Below are 21177 nucleotides of genomic sequence, written 5' to 3'. Positions count from 1 at the left end.
GGTACTCAGTTATACACAGCGATCAATTCTCCGCCGATTCTATGCACAACATGACATGTTGGGATTCAACGTCAGTATGGACCGACCATGTTGATTTTTTTCCATTCATTGTCCTATTCAACATAAAAATCATATACGGTAGAGTACCTGACCTAATGATACGTGCAATACTCAAGGTTGCTTATACATGAAAAAAAAAAGAATTCGTTGTATACGTCGACTGTTTACAAGGATAACAATTTTTACCAAACAAAACAATACTATAAAAAATGTTTGTTTGAATTATAGAAAAAGTATTTAAAGAAATATATTTATTAACTATGAAAATTTAGAATGTATGGCAAAGGAAATATTTGATAGGTAATCGAGGCGATCACTCTGTAATTTTAGAGCCAAAGGCCAGTGACCCTATGGTAGTATAGTCATGTATAACAAAATACGGTAGTCTTAAGTATGTATTCTTTACCGATTATATCAATTAATAGGCACATCCATAATTCATACAGAACTTGAATTATATTCCCACGCGAATTGTGATAACGTGTTTGAACATTTAATAAGCTCATTGAAGGACTACAAATGCAATAATACTTACTTTTCAATTAATGAACAACAGAATAATATTTTTGGGTGTAAAGAAAAGTACAAAAAATTATAAAAAAAAGGTTAATTTGTCTATGATAGAAAAAATATAGATATATTTATTAAGGTTAGTTAAATACAAATATTATAATTTTGATTTTTTTTTTTTTTTTGCACCCAAGTTAAGTTATTCATATTTCGTGTTACAAAATATGACACATTAAATCTTTCCTATCGTGCCCGCATTAAGTATTCATTAAAAAATATGTGCTTATAAATATATAAATTAAATGTATGTACGCATATACGATTAGCGACAATTACACAACCTCACAAATTACTTTTTTACCACATTTAACATTGGAATTGGTCGGGATAATAATTATACATGATCCCTTTTTTTTAGTCAAATATATTAAGCAAGGTATTGTTCACGCTTTTAAACACGTTTTCTTTCAGAACCCTATTGACCCTTTTGGTTACTTCTAGTTGTTGGTCACGATAAAATAATTATTTGCATTAAATGCAATTTGAGCGTAAGAACATGATTTATGAAAAAAATATATGTTTCCAATAGATTTTTCTCTTTATTCAGTAGTTCTTGGTTGTTAAAATTAATGCAGTCGGGTTTAAATGTTCATCCCTCCCATAAATAATATTTACCAACACCCTGTCTCAAGAGATATATTCAGTAGATATTCGATCATGATCTACTCTTATTAAAAGGAAATACTTAGAAATTAAGTAATAAAATATTTACTATAGTAGTTTACTCGGACTATCAATTTTAACATATTGCAAAAAAATAATTTTTTATGAACTAATTTTATATGATTTTTTTTAATTTTCTCTTGAGTAATAAAATATTTTTTACTTTATAAGTTAACATATTAACACGAGATGTTAGTTCATAATTTGAACTTAATATATTCTTAATAAATCATACAGTATATATTATATATACAGTGTGATTTATAAAGAATAATAAACCCAAATTTGTTGTTAAGTTATGATTTTTTAAAGTAATTGTGCAAACATTTTTTACAGTAGAAAAAAAATTGTTTAATTCTTTAAATTTTGCATTAAAAGTAAAAGTATGGTGATTTTCACTCAAACATAACTATATATTTTAATAATAAATGTGATTTTAATGTGAAACTTTTACTGCTCACTTTAACCGTAATTATACGAATGAAGTTTTCTCGAGAAGTGTTTAGTAATTGTATAACAATTTGCACTACAGTAATAATTTTGTACATTTAGAATTTTCAATCACAGTTTCTTACCTGAGTTTCGTTATAAATTATAATATATTCATTCAACTTGTTGAAACATTGCACAACAAAGTATATCGTTCTAGTTCTTCGAAATATTATTAATGTGTGAAGTTAAAAGTTTTTGTTTTTAAACAATGCGTAAAAGTTAATTAGATTCTATTAAATATAAATAATGAAGCATATTTCATTGAATGACTTCTTTGATTTCGAGTGAGAAATTAAATCTCTCTTAAAATTAAAAATTTAAAATTTAAACTAGTAAATTTAAGCTAATAAGATCAGTAAATAGAATTTGTGTAGCTATCAAATTTATAATTGTCGGCATGTACGAAAAAATAATTATTAATTATTTTCACGCATAAAAATATAATTATAATCGATAAAAAATAAGTTACAGTATAATTTTACCTGTATTGGGAAGCTGAAAAGATATAATTTTGTGATAGAATGCATTAATTTTAATGATCAATACGTCAAGAGAACCCAATTTAAATTTAGTTGAACTTACGTAGTCGATAATTGGAAAAAAACCTTTAATTATAGAAATACAGAAAAATATCTGAAAAGTACGCTACCGTACTTTTTGTATTTTTAAACATTATTGTCTGCATTTTAAAGCTGCTCTAATTTTTCTTTTAGCACAGATCTTTATGAAATTTTATTACATTATATAAGACAAAATTATCTTCCAAATATAAATTTGTAAAAAAACAGGAAGGGTTTGTAAAGATCATCCACGCATTTAAAAATATTTTTTTAACTCAATTTTTGAAAAAATTGAAACAACTGCGTTCGGAAGTTTTTATAAAATTAAAGCCTTTATAAAAGTATTTTATACTTTCAAAAAAGAGAAGCGTTTCCGTGTAATTTTTTCTATTAGTTATTTGTCTAAAAAGCCAAAAATTACAACATTTTTGTAAAAATTCGTAATACTTTTTTAATTTTATTTCATTCTTAAAAAAAAACACTGTTTCTAAAGGAATTTGAATAAACTATATTCTTTTAGTACATTTTTTGTGAAAAATAAATGAAAAACTTAAGGGTTTGAAAAACACTACCTACAAATGTAAAAAAAATTACTCAAAAAACACCATGGTATTTCCAATTAAGCAAATAATTTGACTACCATTTAATATTTGAATGAAATTAAAAAACACATAGGGATTTTAAAATTATACATAATAAATAATTGTAAAATTTAGTAGATTTGCGTCAAATAATAATTTATACTAACTGACCAATAGTTTTAGTTGTATACAATAAGTAATATAAAAATATACAATTTTATGAGTTTTTAATATTTCTAAATGGAAAAAGTTATTTAAAATCTAGAAAATTCACTAAAAAAATGAGTTTCTATTTTTATTATTTTATGATCCAATGGAAATTTATAGAAGATTTCTTTTTTAATGATAGGAAATTTTTAATTAGCTACTTATATTGTTAAATAAAAATAGGGTAATTCTGTTATCGTGAACTACATAATTAATCAAAAATAATATTGTGAATATTAATTTTGTTTTTTTGTAACTGTATGTTTATTTAAAATTGTTTATCATTAAATATTTTAATGTTCATCACTTATGTCTTAAAAAGGTAGTAGTTTAATTTTTCAAATAGAAACATAAATAATAATGCATAATATATCATTTTATTTATTAGATAATTATCTATTTAAGAAAATATCTAATTAATAACAACTTTTGGATTTGTATTTCGAAAATTATTACAATTTTTATACCAAAGTAGGAGGAAAAGTGAAATGGAGAAACGTCTAATAATAAAAAACAACATCACCACCACCTCTTTTACTGATCGAGATTAATAAACTTAGAAATGCCTGTAAATAAAATAATATTAAATTAAAATTAATTTGTGGTCACGATAACAAAATTATCCTGAATATCGTAGTACTTTATTTCGAATTAGATGTTGAATCCTTGTATAGACTTTAATACTTAAAGCTAGCTTAAAACCAAATATTTTAACTTGTCAGTTGGTAGTGAAGTTCAAAGCATCCAAAGGCGCTATTTATGCCTTAAGCGAACGTTTTTGTCATTGTTACTACAAAAAAAAGTCAATCAAAGTTTCGTTTGACAGTTTAATTTTCTTTACTGGTCATATATTTTATAATTCCTCAGAATTTTCTTTGCCAATACTTTTTTTGAAGTTCAAATGATATGCATTTTTGTAAACTTCTACAAAATTTAATAATAATCCATAATAAAGTATTATGACGTCCAATTAATATTACTATACTAACACCAAATATAAAACTAATAGCGTAACCAGAATTTTATTATCGTGGAAGAATCAGAAAATTCTCTAACAAAACCATTACATTAATTATGTAACCATATACAAATTTTTTTTTGAAATTTATTCGTCCACCATATTATTAAATAAAAACAGGAATCCCTTTCCATTATAGGAAATTATAATTAAAATTTTTTAACCTTAAAGCGAAAAAAAAATAAATATTATTTACGACATATTACAGAAGATTTATTTAAATCAAACAGTATTTTTCTTTAAAAAATTTAAAATTTTCAGTCTTATTAATAAATGATCACTGTTTATAATAAATAATAATAGATACTATTTATTTCAACTATGAGGCAATAAAAAAAATGATCATTTAAGCAACATAAATATTTTTATGGTAAAAATTGAAATTTTTCTGTGAATGAAATTGCATTAAAAATTTAGAGAAAATGATTGTTTATTTTTAATCGATCACTTTGTATAGCAGTGAGGATATTAAGGTTTTATTCGAGGGTTATATATGTAAATGAGAAAATTTTTTATTCTATACTCTCTGTGTAAAATTTTATTTTTTTGGTATTTATTCCCTTATTATTTCTTAATTATACTCCTGATGTATGGTGTGTCATAATAATTTTTTAATTTATGCAAGATAAACATATTAATAATATTATATAAAAAACAAGTATGTTTCTATGACATAAAACACTTACGTAATTTCAAAAGTATATTAATAGATATTTTTAAGAGACTTTTGTTGTATAACATATTATATCCTAGTACATCTTATATTATTTTCTCTGATTCCCAATCTTATCTTATAGCTATAACTTCAAGCCTTTTCTCAGCCAATTCTTTCTTATTATTATTATAACAGAACTCTTACTTTGTTACCAATTCACTCAGAAAATCAGTTCTCTTTCAATTGATTCCTAATCATGTAGAAATTTCAAATAACGAAATAACTTACTCCATTACCACCTCTTCTTCTAATTGTTACTACCATCAATTAATTATATTAAACAAATTTTAAACTTTTTCTGTTTTTTCCATAACTCTTTCTGAGTGCTTGGCGATATAAATGTTCTTCATTACCTTCAAACTTTGTCAAGTGATATAGAAAAAATTGTCTCATTATACCCTTTTATACTTGATTTTATAGCTCAATGTTGTCGTTTTAGATATCGCCACAGTTCATTACTAGCTCATTCTAATTATTTATCTCTTAATTCTTCTCCTTTTAGTACTTCTCAGGATGAGGAACATTTAAGAAACTTTTTTCATTATCACTTAAACTGGACTTTACTCTCTAAAGATAGTGTTAATCAATTCTTTAGTGTTTCAAAATGTATACACTGTCTTTGCTTATATCATTTTTTAGTCTCAATCCAACATAGTTATTTATTTTATTGTTTTCCTTCTACAAAACGCAAATATTATTTAAATTAATTTATTTAGTATTCAGTATTTATAATAGTTAAGGTGTAATATTTTGAAATTGGATAAAGAACTTTAATAGATCAAAATTCTTAATCGTTTTTTTACTGGTGAATTCTTCTTATGTACACGTATATTTTGACATAAAGCATCGAAAATTTGTACATAAAACATTTTTCAAATTTTCCTTTACATTGATTCATAAAAACTTCCTTTACATTTATATGAATTTTCGAACGTTTTTATTTTTAAATTAACCGTTAGAAAAGAAAAGGATCATAATTTTAATATTTTCTTAGAATGTATTTTGTAACATTCATTATTTAAATTGCAGGTCATCACTTTAGAAGCATAAAATAATTCTTTCAACTTAGTTAAAATTTATGTTTTTAAACTTGGCAAATAACGCTAGTTAATATTAAATGAGTAAAATTACACACGCAATTATTAGATAAATAAATGTTAGCATTTTAACTAAAAAATATTCAATTTTATACAAATTTTAAGGGTGCTTAATATTTTTTTGATTTTTTCCGATTTTGTTAAATTAACACTGTTAACTTTAAATATATTAAGTCTGTCGACTATTTGAAATTATTTTACATATGAAATATTTTCATATGGTCCATTATTATAAATTATATTTAAAGAAAAGAGTCAGTTAAATAGAAAGTTATTAATTTTCCGTTATAAATATTTCATGCCATATTTATTTTTAATGTCAAGTATAAATTTTACATTTTAAAAATTTGATTAAAATATCTTAATTGGAGTATATTTTATAATAAATTTTTTGAAAACAGTTAATTATAATATTAAATATTTGTATTCACGGCTACTCTATTACTATTTAGATATTTTTTGAAAATTAGTAGTTTCATCTATTTTCATTTTCGGTTAAAATTTAGTAAATTTTAATTAAGATAACAAAATATATATTAAATATTGACCGTGTTGATTTTTTCTTTTACTTATAAGGTCATACCATTTTACACATGTCCATTAGTCTTTCTTTGGAGAGGGAAATTTTGTGAAATATTTTATCACTTTTTACTAGTTTCATCAATTAATTACCTGTATGTATTCGTTACTCTGCATATATTTTTTAAAGATGTATAAGAAATTTATAATAATTTATTTATAATTTCTATATGCATTATAATAAATTCTAAATTGAAAATTTTTATTCTTTAAAATTTGGCATTTCACTCATAACGTTTATACAGTGCTTACTTTTTTCTATCTTTCGTAAGCATTTGTAAAATACCTTCAGTAATGGTTCTTGTTGGTCGTCCTGGAATTTGATCAAGTCGCAAGTAAGGTATATTGTGTGGGTTATAGTTAACATACTGCAGCTCCATATGAATCCATGGAATTTTATCTCCAACAAATTTTGAAAGTATTCTAGCATCAGTTGATAGTGGATCAACATTCGATGCATTTTTCCAATGTCCACAGTCACCTTTTATGTAATTATCGTATTGAGCATCAAGGGGATATCTATGAAGGAGGTCACCAGTGTGTCTAGCCGCATTTTTAAATGTTTCCCAAAGTGATTCGTTGTTGCAAAAAGTAGCTGAAGCTATTGAACGTAGATCAGAATAGCCTAAACCAGGACTATTCATAAGACTTACAATTGCAATTGGTTTTCTATCTCGAGAGTAAGTCAAGGCATCCATCATTGCAAGTACGTTAAAGCGACGAGGATCAGACACTTGAACAATAGTTTCGTCCATTCCTTCAACTATTTCTTTTTCGCAAGGGCCATTTGAAATCTCACACAATGGAATTAACCCACGGATATTAATAGGTTTTTTTTGTTCAGCTATCATCTTCATAGTGGCTAATACTGTTGCTGCTCCGATTATATGAGTTTGTGCTTTGTTAGATTTACATACTGGGGAAGTGTTTACACTTGTTACACCTTGACCAATTAAAATAACTGGTGCTGGTTCTTCAGAACATTTACATCCAGTATATTCTATCTCTAGGAAAATCGGTCTTCTGCATGAGCCTTTACTTAAAGCTACTAATCCGTTCATATTTTTTTCTATGATAATTTTTTCTTGTAGAATGTTCATACTTAACCCTGGAATATCTGCAATAGTTTTAACGGCTTGTTGTGTAAATACTTCAGGAGTCATCATATTAGTAGGTATAGATGCTAAATCTCTAGTAAAGTTTTGAGTTTCAGCGCAATCTCTACCCCATAACCACTGGTCTCGTCTAAAATTTTATACGTATAATTATTATTAAATTAAAGTACTTCAACTATTGACTAGATTTTAAATTGAAGTAGTATTACCTTTGCTTTATTAAATTAATAAAATTCAACTCACTCAAGAGGCTCACACTTAATATTCAAACAACAATCTTCATAAGAATTGATTATTACTTCTGGGATTTTTCTATCGCACTCATGTTTAAATTTTTGATAACAATAACTTGCTAAATGTGCCCCTTCACTGGTTGCTGAAAAATCATTCATTTTTTCCACATACACTTCTATATGGCCTTCATCTTGAGCAACTTTAGTTCCAACACCAGCAGCTATTCTCGAGTTTTCCTTAAGTTTGCAAAATTTATTTTTCGAATCATAACCGGCATCTTCTTTTCCTAAACCTGATAAAATAACTTTTCCCGCAGTGGGATGAAGGTCTTTGAAGGATGTGGTCTGTCGTATATCGGGTAATCTACCATCTCGATTTAATTGAGTAATTAATTTATTACAACATAATGCATCAAAGTGTTTAGTATTTTGAGTAAATTTTATATTTTGAAACTGTGAATTCAAATGTTGATCATGATAATTTCCTAATACGATGGCTGTCTGCCTCGTATTAACACCTAAACAATTAAATTGTACTTCAGGAGTTTCAAACTTTTTCGAATGACTCGCTACAGGTTCTGCAATTTTGCTTGAAAATCTTAAAATTAGATCTAGAAAAAAATAAAAGCTCTATTATTAATTTTTTAAAATGAATTAACAAAATATATATTTTTAATTTTATCATTAGATTAAATAAATAATATATTAATTGTAATTTATCAGTCAAATTCAATTTTTTATATTTTTACTTTTATTACTTTATAGAGATATAAGTCTCTATAAAGATATTGCAAGTATATTAAGTATAAAAGTTAACAACAAAAAATAAATATTAATAATAGACATTACACTTAATAAAGTATTCACTATTTTCAATTATAATTCTTAAATTATAGTTGCTTTTTTTACCTCTTTTTGCTCATAAAGTTCATTCAAGGTACTTTTTCATAAAAAAAAATAATGATTATAACCCATGTAAAAAAATTTTTTTGGGTTGTACAATTGATAGCTAATAAAATGTTATAAGCATCAAACACTTTTAATACGTCACTGATTTATAATATTCAACAGTATATCAAATCCTATTTTTCCAAGATTGGTTCTGAATATATACTTTAAATTTAAGATTTGTAAACTTACTTAAATTTTTTATACGCTTAGAAGAAAAAGTCTTAAACAAAAACATATTAAAATTTAAAAAAATTTTCTAAAATACGACAAATTTATTATTAACAGCTAGTTAGACAATTTTCATTTGATTCAAACATTATTTTAAAAATGATGTATTTGCTTGGTGATGTATATAAAGCCAGAATTTATTCCTTTATAATTGTTATTGGAATATATTTAGATTACTTTCAAACTTTTTGCAACACAGTTAAGTTATATATACCATACATGGGATCAAATTGAATATGGAATTTAAAAAATCAATGTAATTTTAAAATACTCTGACAATTAGAATTGAGTTTGTAAAAGTAATTTAACAATCCAAAAAGTTATTATTCACGATTTTAAAATAATTTTTAGACGTGTATTCAAAAACTATAATATTTCTAGGACTTATATCTAGGACTTATTATAATTTGTATAGGAAAATGTTATTTTATGATCTTAAAAATTATAAGTTAATTTTATCGAAAATATATGTTATTTGTATTTCAAAAATATCAATTATCCGTAAAATACAATTAAATGTTTTTATTTTATCTTCTATCCGAAGGTGAGAAAGTATAAATTTTATTTGTTCGTTTTTGCTCTTCTGAAAAATTGCTAAAAGTGACATTTGGGAAACAGTCATAGATTTAATTTATGGTATCTGAAGAAGAAAGAATATTTAAAAATTCAATTCTTTTGAAGTCATTTTAAATATTATAGAATATAGCCATATAACCGTAAAAGCTATGGATACCCATGTCATAGTAGAGCTAAAATGTCAAATCCTGTTTGTTTTCTATATCATTTCCAAAAAATAATTTGTTATTATTCTTAACTATTTTAGCTTCAATGCGAAGCTGAGAAGGTATTAATTTTACTATGATACGTTTAATTTTTTTTGTGTCTGTCACTTCTTTTTCTCAGCTCTCACTGGGCCGATTTTTCTCAACAATACGTCAAAAGATCACAAATCGTATTTAGTTGAAGATATTATCCTCAAAAATTGAAAATTTTGCCCTTGTTCCCCGTAAATAATGAAGTCCCATAAAATATTAGTATTTTTAGAATTGGTAAATTTCGACATTTTTTTCTAAAAATTGCCATAACTTTTTTAAAAATGAACAATTTAAACCATAGATATTTTCCTTTCATATAATATAAATATTTTTTAAATCTGACACTTATGCTGCCCACAAAAGGGGATTCAAAATGTCAACTTCTGCACAAAAATTTAACTTTTTCAACTTAAGCTTTAAAAATGTTCCGGAAATGCTCCGAGCTTTAAATATATGTTAAAATAAAGCTAATGTTATGTACAATAAATTCAAAAAAAAAAATTTGTCCCGACGACTTATCTTCTATATATAAATGGTTGCCGTAGTTAAAATACATGCTATTTTTGTGTTAAAATTCTTGGTATTATATTTTAATTTCATTTAAAATACCTTATAAGGGGGTACAATCATTTTAATGAATATTATACATCACTAATTGTCAATTTTTTTTTTTTAAAGTCGAAAAAATTAATTTTAATTAGCTTATATTGCCAATTTTATCAAAAAAAGAATGCGACGAACGTTTGCCTATTCAGTAAAATTTATTGCCTGTGGTAATGATTTTTTTGCAATTTTTCTGTAATTTTTTTTAAGTTAAAATTTTGCTTTTCAATAATCTACCAATTCCTTAAAATTAAACACTATTTACAGATTTGCATCGAAGCGTTTCTTATGATAGTGATTTTAATCACTATCAAATATCATATACACTAGTCCTAACTATGCCACGCTCACACTGTGCTGCGACTCCACTGTGCTACCATTTTTTATATTGATATTATGATTATACCTAGGAAATCACATTTTGGAGTAAGCTTTTCGAAAAATATTGGCTATCTCTGTAGCATAATAGATTATTAAACACAATATTTCTCATGCCATCTTTTTATGGTATATTTAATACGAAGTGTAAAGTAATAATATTACTAAATTATAATTTTTTCTTGTCGTTTTGAAAATCAATTTTTATGACCAGTTCTGTAAATGACTTTTTTAATAGTATCGTTTTTATCGATAATCTTGTACTCTCGGGAACGTTTTTCAGGCAAGCTCCTTTATGTTATGTAAAATCATGCTTACTTTTAAAACTATAGGATCAGATAAAAACACAAATAGAAAATAGATAGAATTTTTTAAATTTCAAAATAGAATGATTAATATTCATTATAAGGTTCATTATAATTATCATTGCATTTTTTTCAATAACGTTAATTAACACAATGATTATTTGTATTTTGAAATGAAAAAAGTTTTAATGAATGGATCATAAAATTAGTATAAGATCATGAAGTAATGAATTTGTCATTAATATAAAATACTTAAACATTATTTTATAAAATTCACTCACAATTGCGCTTCTTAAATTGGACAAAAAAAGTCGAATAGAGACACAAAAAGGTCACAGTGGGAAATGTCATACAAAACGACCTTAGGCCCAACGGAGTTATAGATTTTCCACCCTCTACTTTTTCAAATGTACTCCCTTGTTGCACACGCGAATATATAGAAATCGGCTAATTTGAATCTGGACGAAGCAATGCATAAAGGAATATCCCACTGAGACTGTTTCTTTTTACCATTTTCCCATGTTGCATACTATGATGTCTTATATCTCTGAAAACTATCATAAGATATCCCCGTTTTGGTTTTTCATTTTCTAGTATAGAATCCAAAAACTTTTTTATAAAAAGAATAATACAATTTTCTTTCAAAAATGTATTATAATAGTTATTAGTTTATATTACTTTCAAATTTAGAAACACATGATTCCTTTTAACGTGAATATTTTGTTTAAAAGTTACAGTATAATAACATTTTAATTGATAAAATACTTAAATACACTTTTATCTTCAATCAAATGCAGTTTCCCTTTTTAGACTTTTGTTTTTATAAGAATGGGCTCTGTCTTCAAAGCACTTAACAGACTTCATTAAAAAAACAACAGCTGTTACTTCGTATATTCGTGAACTCTTTAGTTTTATGTTATTCACTTATACATAATTGTATAACCGAGTAACCGCACTTCAGCATTGAAGTAGTTAATTCAATTTTTCATATAAAATAAAGTGTTTATGGTATGTTGACTTAATCATCGATTGTTCCTTAAATATTATTTTATTTTAAATAAGTAAATTTTGTTCAAATATTTAATTAAATATATTTTTTGGGAACATACTTTTATTACCTTAAAAAATATTAGTCCAATATATTTATTATTTAAATATTTTAAATTTATTTCTTGAATTATTTTACCATCCAAAAGATACAATGATCTATATTTAATAAACTTTTGTTACATTTGTAGGAGTCATAAAAAGTTTGAAAAAATCATTTATTATATATATTATAAATTTCAATTCTTTCCACAGTTATTTCATAATTCCTATTGCTTAAATTATTAGCACATTTTAAAAGTTATAACCCTGCGACCGGTAAATGATTTAAAAAAATATTCACGTCCCAAATTTATTAATTCCAGCAAAATATCAAAAACCTGCTCATTGTGTTCAACATTTGCAGTCTTTTTGAAAAGTCTTGTGTTGTGGTTTTTGAAACCTGATTATATTTTAAGGTAAAACTTTATCGAAAGAATAAAAACACCGAAAAACGATTCAATGAAATAAAGAATTTAATTTTTCTTTAGATTTTTTTTATGAAAACTATTATTACACAATTTTTGAATTATTAATTTATTAAAAGTCATTTGATTAAAATTATGATCAAATACATTAACATTACATTTATAATACAACAATGTTAAATCATTTTGTTTTTGTTAGTGGTTTTTATTTTTGTAATGAATATTTATTGATATTGTTTAGTTAATATTATAAATACAAATTTTTATGTATTTATTTATTAAAACCATTTACCCAGAAAACAGTCAACTCTCGGCTCCTTTATTTTGCATGTGACCCTATTGTTAACCTTTTCAAAATTGAAATTCCAAGTGGTTGTACACACAAACTTACCTTATGCTCTTGATATAGCTTATTCATTATGCATGAAATTTATAGTTATCAAAGAGGTAAAATACAATAATTATGTACTTAGGCTTTTAGGGTGCATATTAAATTATTTATAAATAATTATGCATTATATACCTACTCTAGTATTAAAAGTCTCTTAATTATGGTTAAAAACATTATTTTACCTTAAAAACTTCATTTTACTAACTACCGGTAAGTTCCTTATTAGTAAAGTTAATTAACAATTTAGTGCCTTGATACTATTAAAGATTACTACTTTGGTCATAAAACCATTTATCTAATTATTTTTAAAAAAAGTAGTTGTTTACGAGTTTTAATAAATAAAGTCCTACACTTATTGACTTTAAGAACAATCCTATAACTTACTAATTAAAATACGTAAGATTAATTAAATATGGAGTACTTAAAAATTTAATTGTAGAGTTATATAGAAACAAAACACGAATTGTTGAGACACAATGATTATTGTCGCATTTTGGCAACGGTAATGATTTTATCTGTTTATAAATAAGCTCACTTTGCGAAATAGGCAACAAGCATCCTTGTGCAAATCTTCATTGCCATTGATGATTCTATTTCATGAATCGTTGACATTGATATTCAAATTATGCTCGACTAATGGCTTAAATTCAAAAAGAATAATTCATTAACCGATGCTTGTTAGTGTATCACCAAAGCGTGACACCTAAACATCCTCTTTGACTATTAGCATTCCAACCACCCTGTTGTTTTGTTTAAGATATTCGCCATTATGTATCCACCGTCATCTCAGCAAATTGTAGAAGCTTCGAAGACGTTTCCACCAAACATTTTCAAATCTTCTATTATGGCTGCCGTTTCAGAGGGTAATTTATTACGTTTATTAATTTATTTTATTTTTTATTTGTTAATTAAATTTAATAAATCTTTAAACAATAATTAAACTTTAGTTACATAGATAAATTTGAAAAATAAAAAATTAAAATAACATTACCAAATTTGTGTAAGCTGAAATTGAAATATAACTAGAAATATTGTATTAAAATATAAAATAAAAAATAAATTATTTGTTTGTTATAGTTCTTTTTTTACATAATAATTATAATGGTTTTTATATTATACTTCAAACTCGAATTCCTTTGATTTATTCCATTGTATTTTTATCTTCACTCTGATAATAAAATATTTATAATAAAAAGTTTATTAATATTTAAAAAAAATTTCAGCTTTGAAATTATAACAATAATATTATTTTATAATAATAATAATAATTCAACGATGCATTAATTATCAACAATTTATACACTATATAAATTTGAAAATATAGATTTATATTTCCTTTAAAGAAAATCTTTTAACTGTAGATAAAACATTCATTTATATATATATATCTTATTCTATAGTTTTATATTTATCTACAATGTACTTTATATAAAATTTATCAATATGTAGATATTGTGAACATATCTAAAAACCAATTGATTTTTAGATAGCTGTGATTTTGGTAGCAACAAGTATTTTTTGTTGTGTGGTCTGGGTGGATTCCTGTCATGTGGTATTACTCATACAATGGTAACTCCTTTGGATTTAGTCAAGTGTCGTTTACAAGTTGACCAAGCCAAATATAAAAACGTCGTTAATGGTTTTAAAGTAAGTATTCGTATTCTATGTTTATTGATATTTAAACATATTTTTTTAAATAGGTTTCTCTAAAAGAAGATGGTGTAAAAGGGTTAGCAAGAGGATGGGCCCCAACTTTCCTAGGATACGCCGCACAAGTAAGTTTTTGTGTAATTTTATCAGCATTTAAAATAATTAAGTATTCATGTTAAAAATCTACAGGGTTCATTTAAGTTTGGTTTGTATGAAGTTTTCAAAGTTTACTATTCAGACATCCTTGGCGAAGAAAATTCTTATCTGTACAGAACTCCTTTGTACTTGGCAGCGTCTGCCTCAGCCGAATTTTTCGCTGATATTGCTCTCAGCCCTTTTGAAGCTGCTAAGGTAAGTTGAAAAAATATAAACAAAACACAGTAGCACATTCCAATGCGACAAAAACCTGATTGATGGAGTGTTGGTTGTAAGTAAAAGTAGATTAGTTTCATTTGCTCGTCTAGCTTAGCTCTTTGCAACGCTGAAAATACCACCGGGGAATAATATAAGAGTTAAACAAAACTTGAATAGTTTTTGCAATTGAGATAGGATCGACCATTACCAGATGAAACTAATTCAGTTGAATTTGTAGTTGAAGTCTATTTTGTACCTTAACGTGAAAAAATACGATAAGTTACATTATATTTCTTCTCTGTGTAATCTAAGTATGCGAAAAACCAAATATAAAAACAAATATACGTGCCAATTCTCACGGGATAGGACAAGAGTAAGACTTGAAATTAAATATTTAAGAGATTTTTATTTTTCAACGAATTGTTCTGAGAAATAATCAACGAATACATTTTTAAACACCCCCGAGGTTTACTGTTTATGAGGTTTTTCATTGGCAATATACTAAAAGTTTTATCTAACATAAAACTATGCCTTGACAGTAATTAAATGATGAGAGTTATGCGCAAATAAGAGTTCGAAATTTGAATGTTATGTTGAACATCTATGAAATTCTTTTGTTGAATTTGAAAAACAATCTCGGGTGTTGTTTTTGAAGCTCAATTTTTTTTTCTGCGAACGTTTTGTTAACAGTTAAAGTGTAAATGATGTGCGCTTGTTTCGAACGAAACGATGACAAGGATAAAAAGTTTACATTGTTGTTTTTAATGGTGCGAGTCTTTTGGAGAAGCTGTATTTTAAGGTCTTGTCAAAAAATCAATGGTCCCTATTAACGGAAACAACCCTACTCGTCACGGCCAGCGATACACGCACAGTCCAAACAAACGATATTTAACAATATTATGGAAATATGAACTGTGTCGTTAGCTTGTTTGTAACTGTTACACGAGCGAGAAAAGAGGAGAAAAAAAGTATTAAATGCAACATTTCCGGAAGAACTACATAAATAACATTGTATTATATGAAAGTCTGGGTTGTTCAGGAAATAAACACACTGTGCCAAAAAAAAAAAAAGCTGTTAGTGTAGGATTAAACGGTTTTTTTACTTCTTATGTCTGTATTTGTGTTGTTATAATTACAAGACAACAATAGGTGCTTTAAAGATAAAAGAAAAAACTTTTGAGTTCTTTTTATTGTTCATTATATTATGATACCACATTGTCATCTAGCAGTATTTCGGTCGGCTTTTAAAACCATGATATTTTTATGATAAAAAATTTGATAATTTATTATATCTATCATGTTCTTATAAAGTGCTTATTCAAAAATACAAGAAATTGAGTTTAAATTTAACAGCATTTGAACTATAAGAACGCAAATTAAACACCTTAAATTTTGTTCGTACAAGAAAGAAATTAAATTTTTCAAAATGAAAACTTAACTTTAAATGGACTAGAGTCTTATTCAGTTTTATACACTTTTTTAATGTTTAAGTCTATTTTTATTAGTTTAGTAACAATATTTTTTGAATAAATGACCGATTGAGCTATAAGTGAAACTGTCTTTTTGTACATACGTATTTTTTATTTTTAGTGTTTCTAATTTGTATTTATCATACATGATGATTATGATTATGATTTATATATTTTTTTCAATAGCTTCGATTGTAAATATTATGAAATAATTAAATACCAATAACATTATATCATATAACAGAAATGATATTCAACTTAAAATGTACAGAATTTTTATATAAATGCCAAAATATTATCTTCTATAACGTTAATATAGGTAATTTAGCTAGTAATACGAAATATCAACGAGAATACTTTTTGAGTAATGTTTCGTTGTTTATAAGCAACTCGTCTCTCAAAATATTTTGGCAATATTTTCTTTATTTCGTAATAAATAATGCTTATCCTTAAAGAAAGATAACATTTGACGGGCGCACCCTCAGTAAATGTCATTAGAAATTATGGCGATAACGTTTTGGTCCCGGTTGAAAGCATTGTAAAACTTTATAAAAAAAAAAAATATAGAGATAATATAATAAGTCACATAACTACTCAACAAAGTACCGGCGATTTTTATTTTTAGCGTCTATGTACACTATGAGTACACCGGAAAATAAAGAGATTTTACCTTGAGCTGGAAAAAATTTGCTATTGTTGTTGTTCAAAGGTTCCGTGGCGTTGAACTTTGAGTTGAATATAAAATTTTATTTTTCCCTATGAAGTAATATATTCTTTACAACCCCTTTTTATATTTCAATTGGTGAGAAAAACAGCATGTGCGCTGAATAAATACAATGTATACGCCTGAATAACTATAATATTGAAAACATAATGACTCTTTTTAAATTGGTAATATTATGCACGTTTTGTTCTTTAGGTACGTATTCAAACACAACCGGGTTTTGCGACCACTCTGAGAGAAGCAGTGCCAAAAATTTACCAAGCTGAAGGTTTCAACGGATTTTACAAGAGTTTGGTACCTTTGTGGATGAGGCAGATGCCATACACTATGATGAAGTTTGCCTGTTTTGAAAAGACTATTGAATTGTTATACCTGTAAGTTATCACATTTTTATAATCACTAAAAGTTACAAGCATATACAGTAAGCCGAGTTAATACTCGAACAAAGTCTAGAAAAGATAATTTAGCGGTTACTCCGTGATATTTTGTCAAGAATAAAATACAAAACATAAAAAATCAAATCATGTAAATTACTTTTGAGAAAATTCACTTCACGGGTTTTAATGAATGTCAAAATAATTTCACTGTAACCTTTTTAAAAACAAATTTTATCGGTTTTTATAAATATTTCCACGAATCGACCGCACAAAAAGCTGCATAAAGTTTTTGCGATATATTTACTTGGAAATAAAACAGCTATTCAATTCAATTCTAATTGCAATAAAGAGAGTTTTGATAGATGCTTACCACGAGTCGAAATTATATTTTTATTTAATAGTATTACAAGAACAGAAATCATTAGTTCGGTAACATTTAGCATATATAGATTTTAATAACAGTTATGAATACAATATATAAAATTTATATTTTTTTATTGAAACCAAAAGAGAGGTATTTTGATTAATCTAAATATAGTTTTTAGTTACCAATATAATTTGCATTTTTAATTCGAGTTAAGTTAAAAACATGATTCTTTTTTACATTAAATAGTTCTTTTGGTCTGAGGTTCTGATATTTAGCTATAGTATATTAAAGTTAGTACAATGAACAAGCATATTTTGTGTTATAATCGGATAAAAATTCAATTACAATAAAAAATAATAAGCTACTTATGAATAGTTGTACATAAAAAACACCAATTACTGTATACTATGAGTTCAAAGAAACTTAGTTCAAAATAAAAGCCCTTAACCAATATACCAGCGCGATTTATTTTTTATACATACATATACTTTTATTAATAATATACCTTTTCTATAAAAAAAATCCAACACGCCTTATTATAATTGGAGAGAACACAATAAAGCGTCATTTTTACATAGCAAACTGATTTTTCGTTTTAAACTACATCTTTTTTTGTTCGTTTTTCCGATTATATCAAAGTTATTTGATCTTTTGTATGTTTGTGTCATCTCATTAAAACTTTATATTTGCTAACAATGTTTGCTTTTTTTAGATATGTTATTCCAAAACCAAGAGCTCAGTGTACCAAAGGAGAACAATTGGTTGTAACTTCAGCAGCTGGTTATATTGCTGGAGTATTTTGCGCCGTAGTGTCTCATCCCGCTGATACATTAGTATCCAAGTTAAATCAAGCTAAAGGTGCTACTGTTGCTGACATTGTCAAGAAAATTGGTTTTATGGGTAAGTGATCATACCATTTTCTTGAATTTGAGACAAGTTTACATAAAATTTTGCACGTTACGTAGGATTATGGCAAGGGTTAGGACCCCGAATCATAATGGTTGGTACACTAACATCAGCACAATGGTTCATTTATGACGCAGTCAAAGTTTACCTTAGATTACCTAGACCACCACCACCAGAGATGCCAGAATCATTGAAAAATAAATTACGCCAATAATAATTATTACTGAATTTATTGTTGATTTTGTATAATATATTATTTATATCCTTTAGTTTTGTGATATTTTAAAGTTATATTAAATGTGTGATTTCCAATTTTAGATCATTATAAAAACCATTTTAAAAAATACATGTTTGTTATTTTATATATGAAAATTATTTGTGTGGTAAATAATGAATTCAGTTTGATAGTGTGTTATTTAATTAACAATATTTCATGTAATCCATAAAAAAAACTATAAAATGGCTATATAATTAAGAAAAATAAATGTTTATTATATATTGTAAATATATAATGAATATTGATCACTTTTAAATAATATCGTTTAAGATAAAAATTATATTAAAAATATTTAACTCAAAAAGCCATAAACAATATATAATTAAAAAATATTTATTAACTAAAATAAATATATTTCAGTAAGTTAAACAAACTTAATAATATTTTTATTAAATGAAATAGAAAAAAAAAATCATGTGTATGATTTTTGACGTACGAGAGAAGCAAAGTTTTTGTTAAGAGCTTAATCAAACATATTTAATCATATTCTGTTATTCATCTTTTTCGCTGTCGTTTTTATTATTTTTATTTTGCTAATTATAAATTTCAATGATACAAAATATTCTTTAAAAAATTTTCTACGAGTTTTTTTTTACTTTATAGTTTTATATTATTTTATTTTATTGCACTATTTATTTAGATTCATCTATGATTTATTAATCTGATTTCAAGAAATACATTAACAAATACCCTTCCTTTGTGGTAAATGTCAATAGAATGAAGGAAACATAGATGTAAAAGTCTTATGTTTAGGATATCTAAGCAGAAAAATAGTTTTGAAATTTTAATTTTAAATAATAATTCAGTTAGTTGGTCAAGTTGCAAATTTTTGTGGTATTTAAAAATTTTTAAATATTTCAAGAAGAGTGTCTTTAAATATAATTGTTTTTAAGAGATCAGAAACAAATAAAGAAATCTTGCTAATCAAGCTTAAACATGTTGAAAAATCTTTCTTAATGATGATTAATAATATTTTATACGCTTGATTAGTGGTAAAAAGTATAGTAGCACTTTGTGATAAAAAAATTCTTTTATAAGAATCTTGTAAAAATTAATGACATTTAAAAAAATTCCAGAAAATTAACAAATTTTATATATTAATTTTTAAGAAACATTTATAAAACACAATATACTCCTAGTTTTTATTTTATGTTTTCTTTCAGTTTTTACTCTGAAATTATTGCATTATGTTATCATAGAATGAAAAAGTTTTAGTGCGGATTTTCTTTAAAAACTATGTAAACACATAAATACTAAAAAGCCATAAAAATGCTTCATTATTAAGAAGCCATAGTATCATATACTGACTTGATTGGGCCGTTAACATGAATAGATACACACACACATTTTAATAATAATAAAAGCATTAAATTTTATTTTTAATCTTTTCCCGAGTCCTTCCGTCATAGTACTACTAGTCAAAAACTGATCCTTCAAACTAGGAAGCTCTTGAGTAGGTGTACTCTAGACTCGTCAACAGGGTCAAGTTCGAAAGTATTAGGTTAAGAGGTGACTACTTATCAGTCACCAGCAAAATTACTTTTTCTTTTTATCTACTATAGGATGGGTTCAGCCAAAAACTATCCAACTTGCACATCTATTATTAGGATTAACTAAAGTGTCAGTATTATAACTCTAGCTGGCATACACAAATTAATAATAATATTAAAAAAATATATTAATTATGAGTCACAAATATGTAACACATACAAAATTATTAAAATAATAATAAACACCCGATTTAAATGACATACCTATGAATATAAAAAATTTACGATTAAGCATAGATGCAGACAATCGTGGTCAAAACGGTCATTCCTCACTTCATAATTTTTAACCTTTTTATATTTATCGCTTCTCAAACCATAAACATTTTTAGCTTATCGTGTTGCTTTAACAATTCAATAATTTTGTTTACTATAATAGTAAACAAATTATAAAGCTATAGAAATTCAATAAACACTAAGAAGCCATAAAA

At 25.5% G+C, this 21177-nt stretch overlaps 2 protein-coding genes across 3 annotated transcripts in view; one reads left to right on the top strand and one right to left on the bottom strand.

Moving 5' to 3' along the window:
- Positions 1-6686: 6686 nt before the first annotated feature.
- The window catches only part of LOC126899496 (cytosol aminopeptidase-like), a 31482-nt gene continuing 16991 nt past the window's right edge, over positions 6687-21177 (bottom strand). For both annotated transcript variants that reach the window (XM_050674468.1, XM_050674469.1), the window contains 2 exons: positions 7901-8501; positions 6687-7787 (listed from right to left, as the gene is read on the bottom strand). In XM_050674468.1, coding sequence (XP_050530425.1) covers positions 6791-7787; positions 7901-8501 — 1598 coding nt within the window. In that variant the 3' untranslated portion in view covers positions 6687-6790. The remainder of the gene's footprint in view (positions 7788-7900; positions 8502-21177) is intronic.
- On the top strand, positions 13634-19284 carry LOC126899502 (phosphate carrier protein, mitochondrial-like). The gene is made up of 7 exons (XM_050674478.1): positions 13634-13938; positions 14562-14722; positions 14776-14850; positions 14915-15076; positions 17468-17646; positions 18729-18916; positions 18982-19284. Exons 1-7 carry the CDS (start codon positions 13845-13847, stop codon positions 19134-19136), a joined length of 1014 nt encoding a protein of 337 aa, XP_050530435.1. The 5' UTR covers positions 13634-13844; the 3' UTR covers positions 19137-19284.

This window comes from Daktulosphaira vitifoliae, unplaced genomic scaffold (genome assembly GCF_025091365.1).
Source record: "Daktulosphaira vitifoliae isolate Bord-2020 unplaced genomic scaffold, ASM2509136v1 Scaffold_2, whole genome shotgun sequence".
Taxonomy (NCBI): domain Eukaryota; kingdom Metazoa; phylum Arthropoda; class Insecta; order Hemiptera; family Phylloxeridae; genus Daktulosphaira; species Daktulosphaira vitifoliae.
Note: the sequence above shows the minus strand (reverse complement) of the source record. Positions and strands in the feature narration are given on the sequence as shown.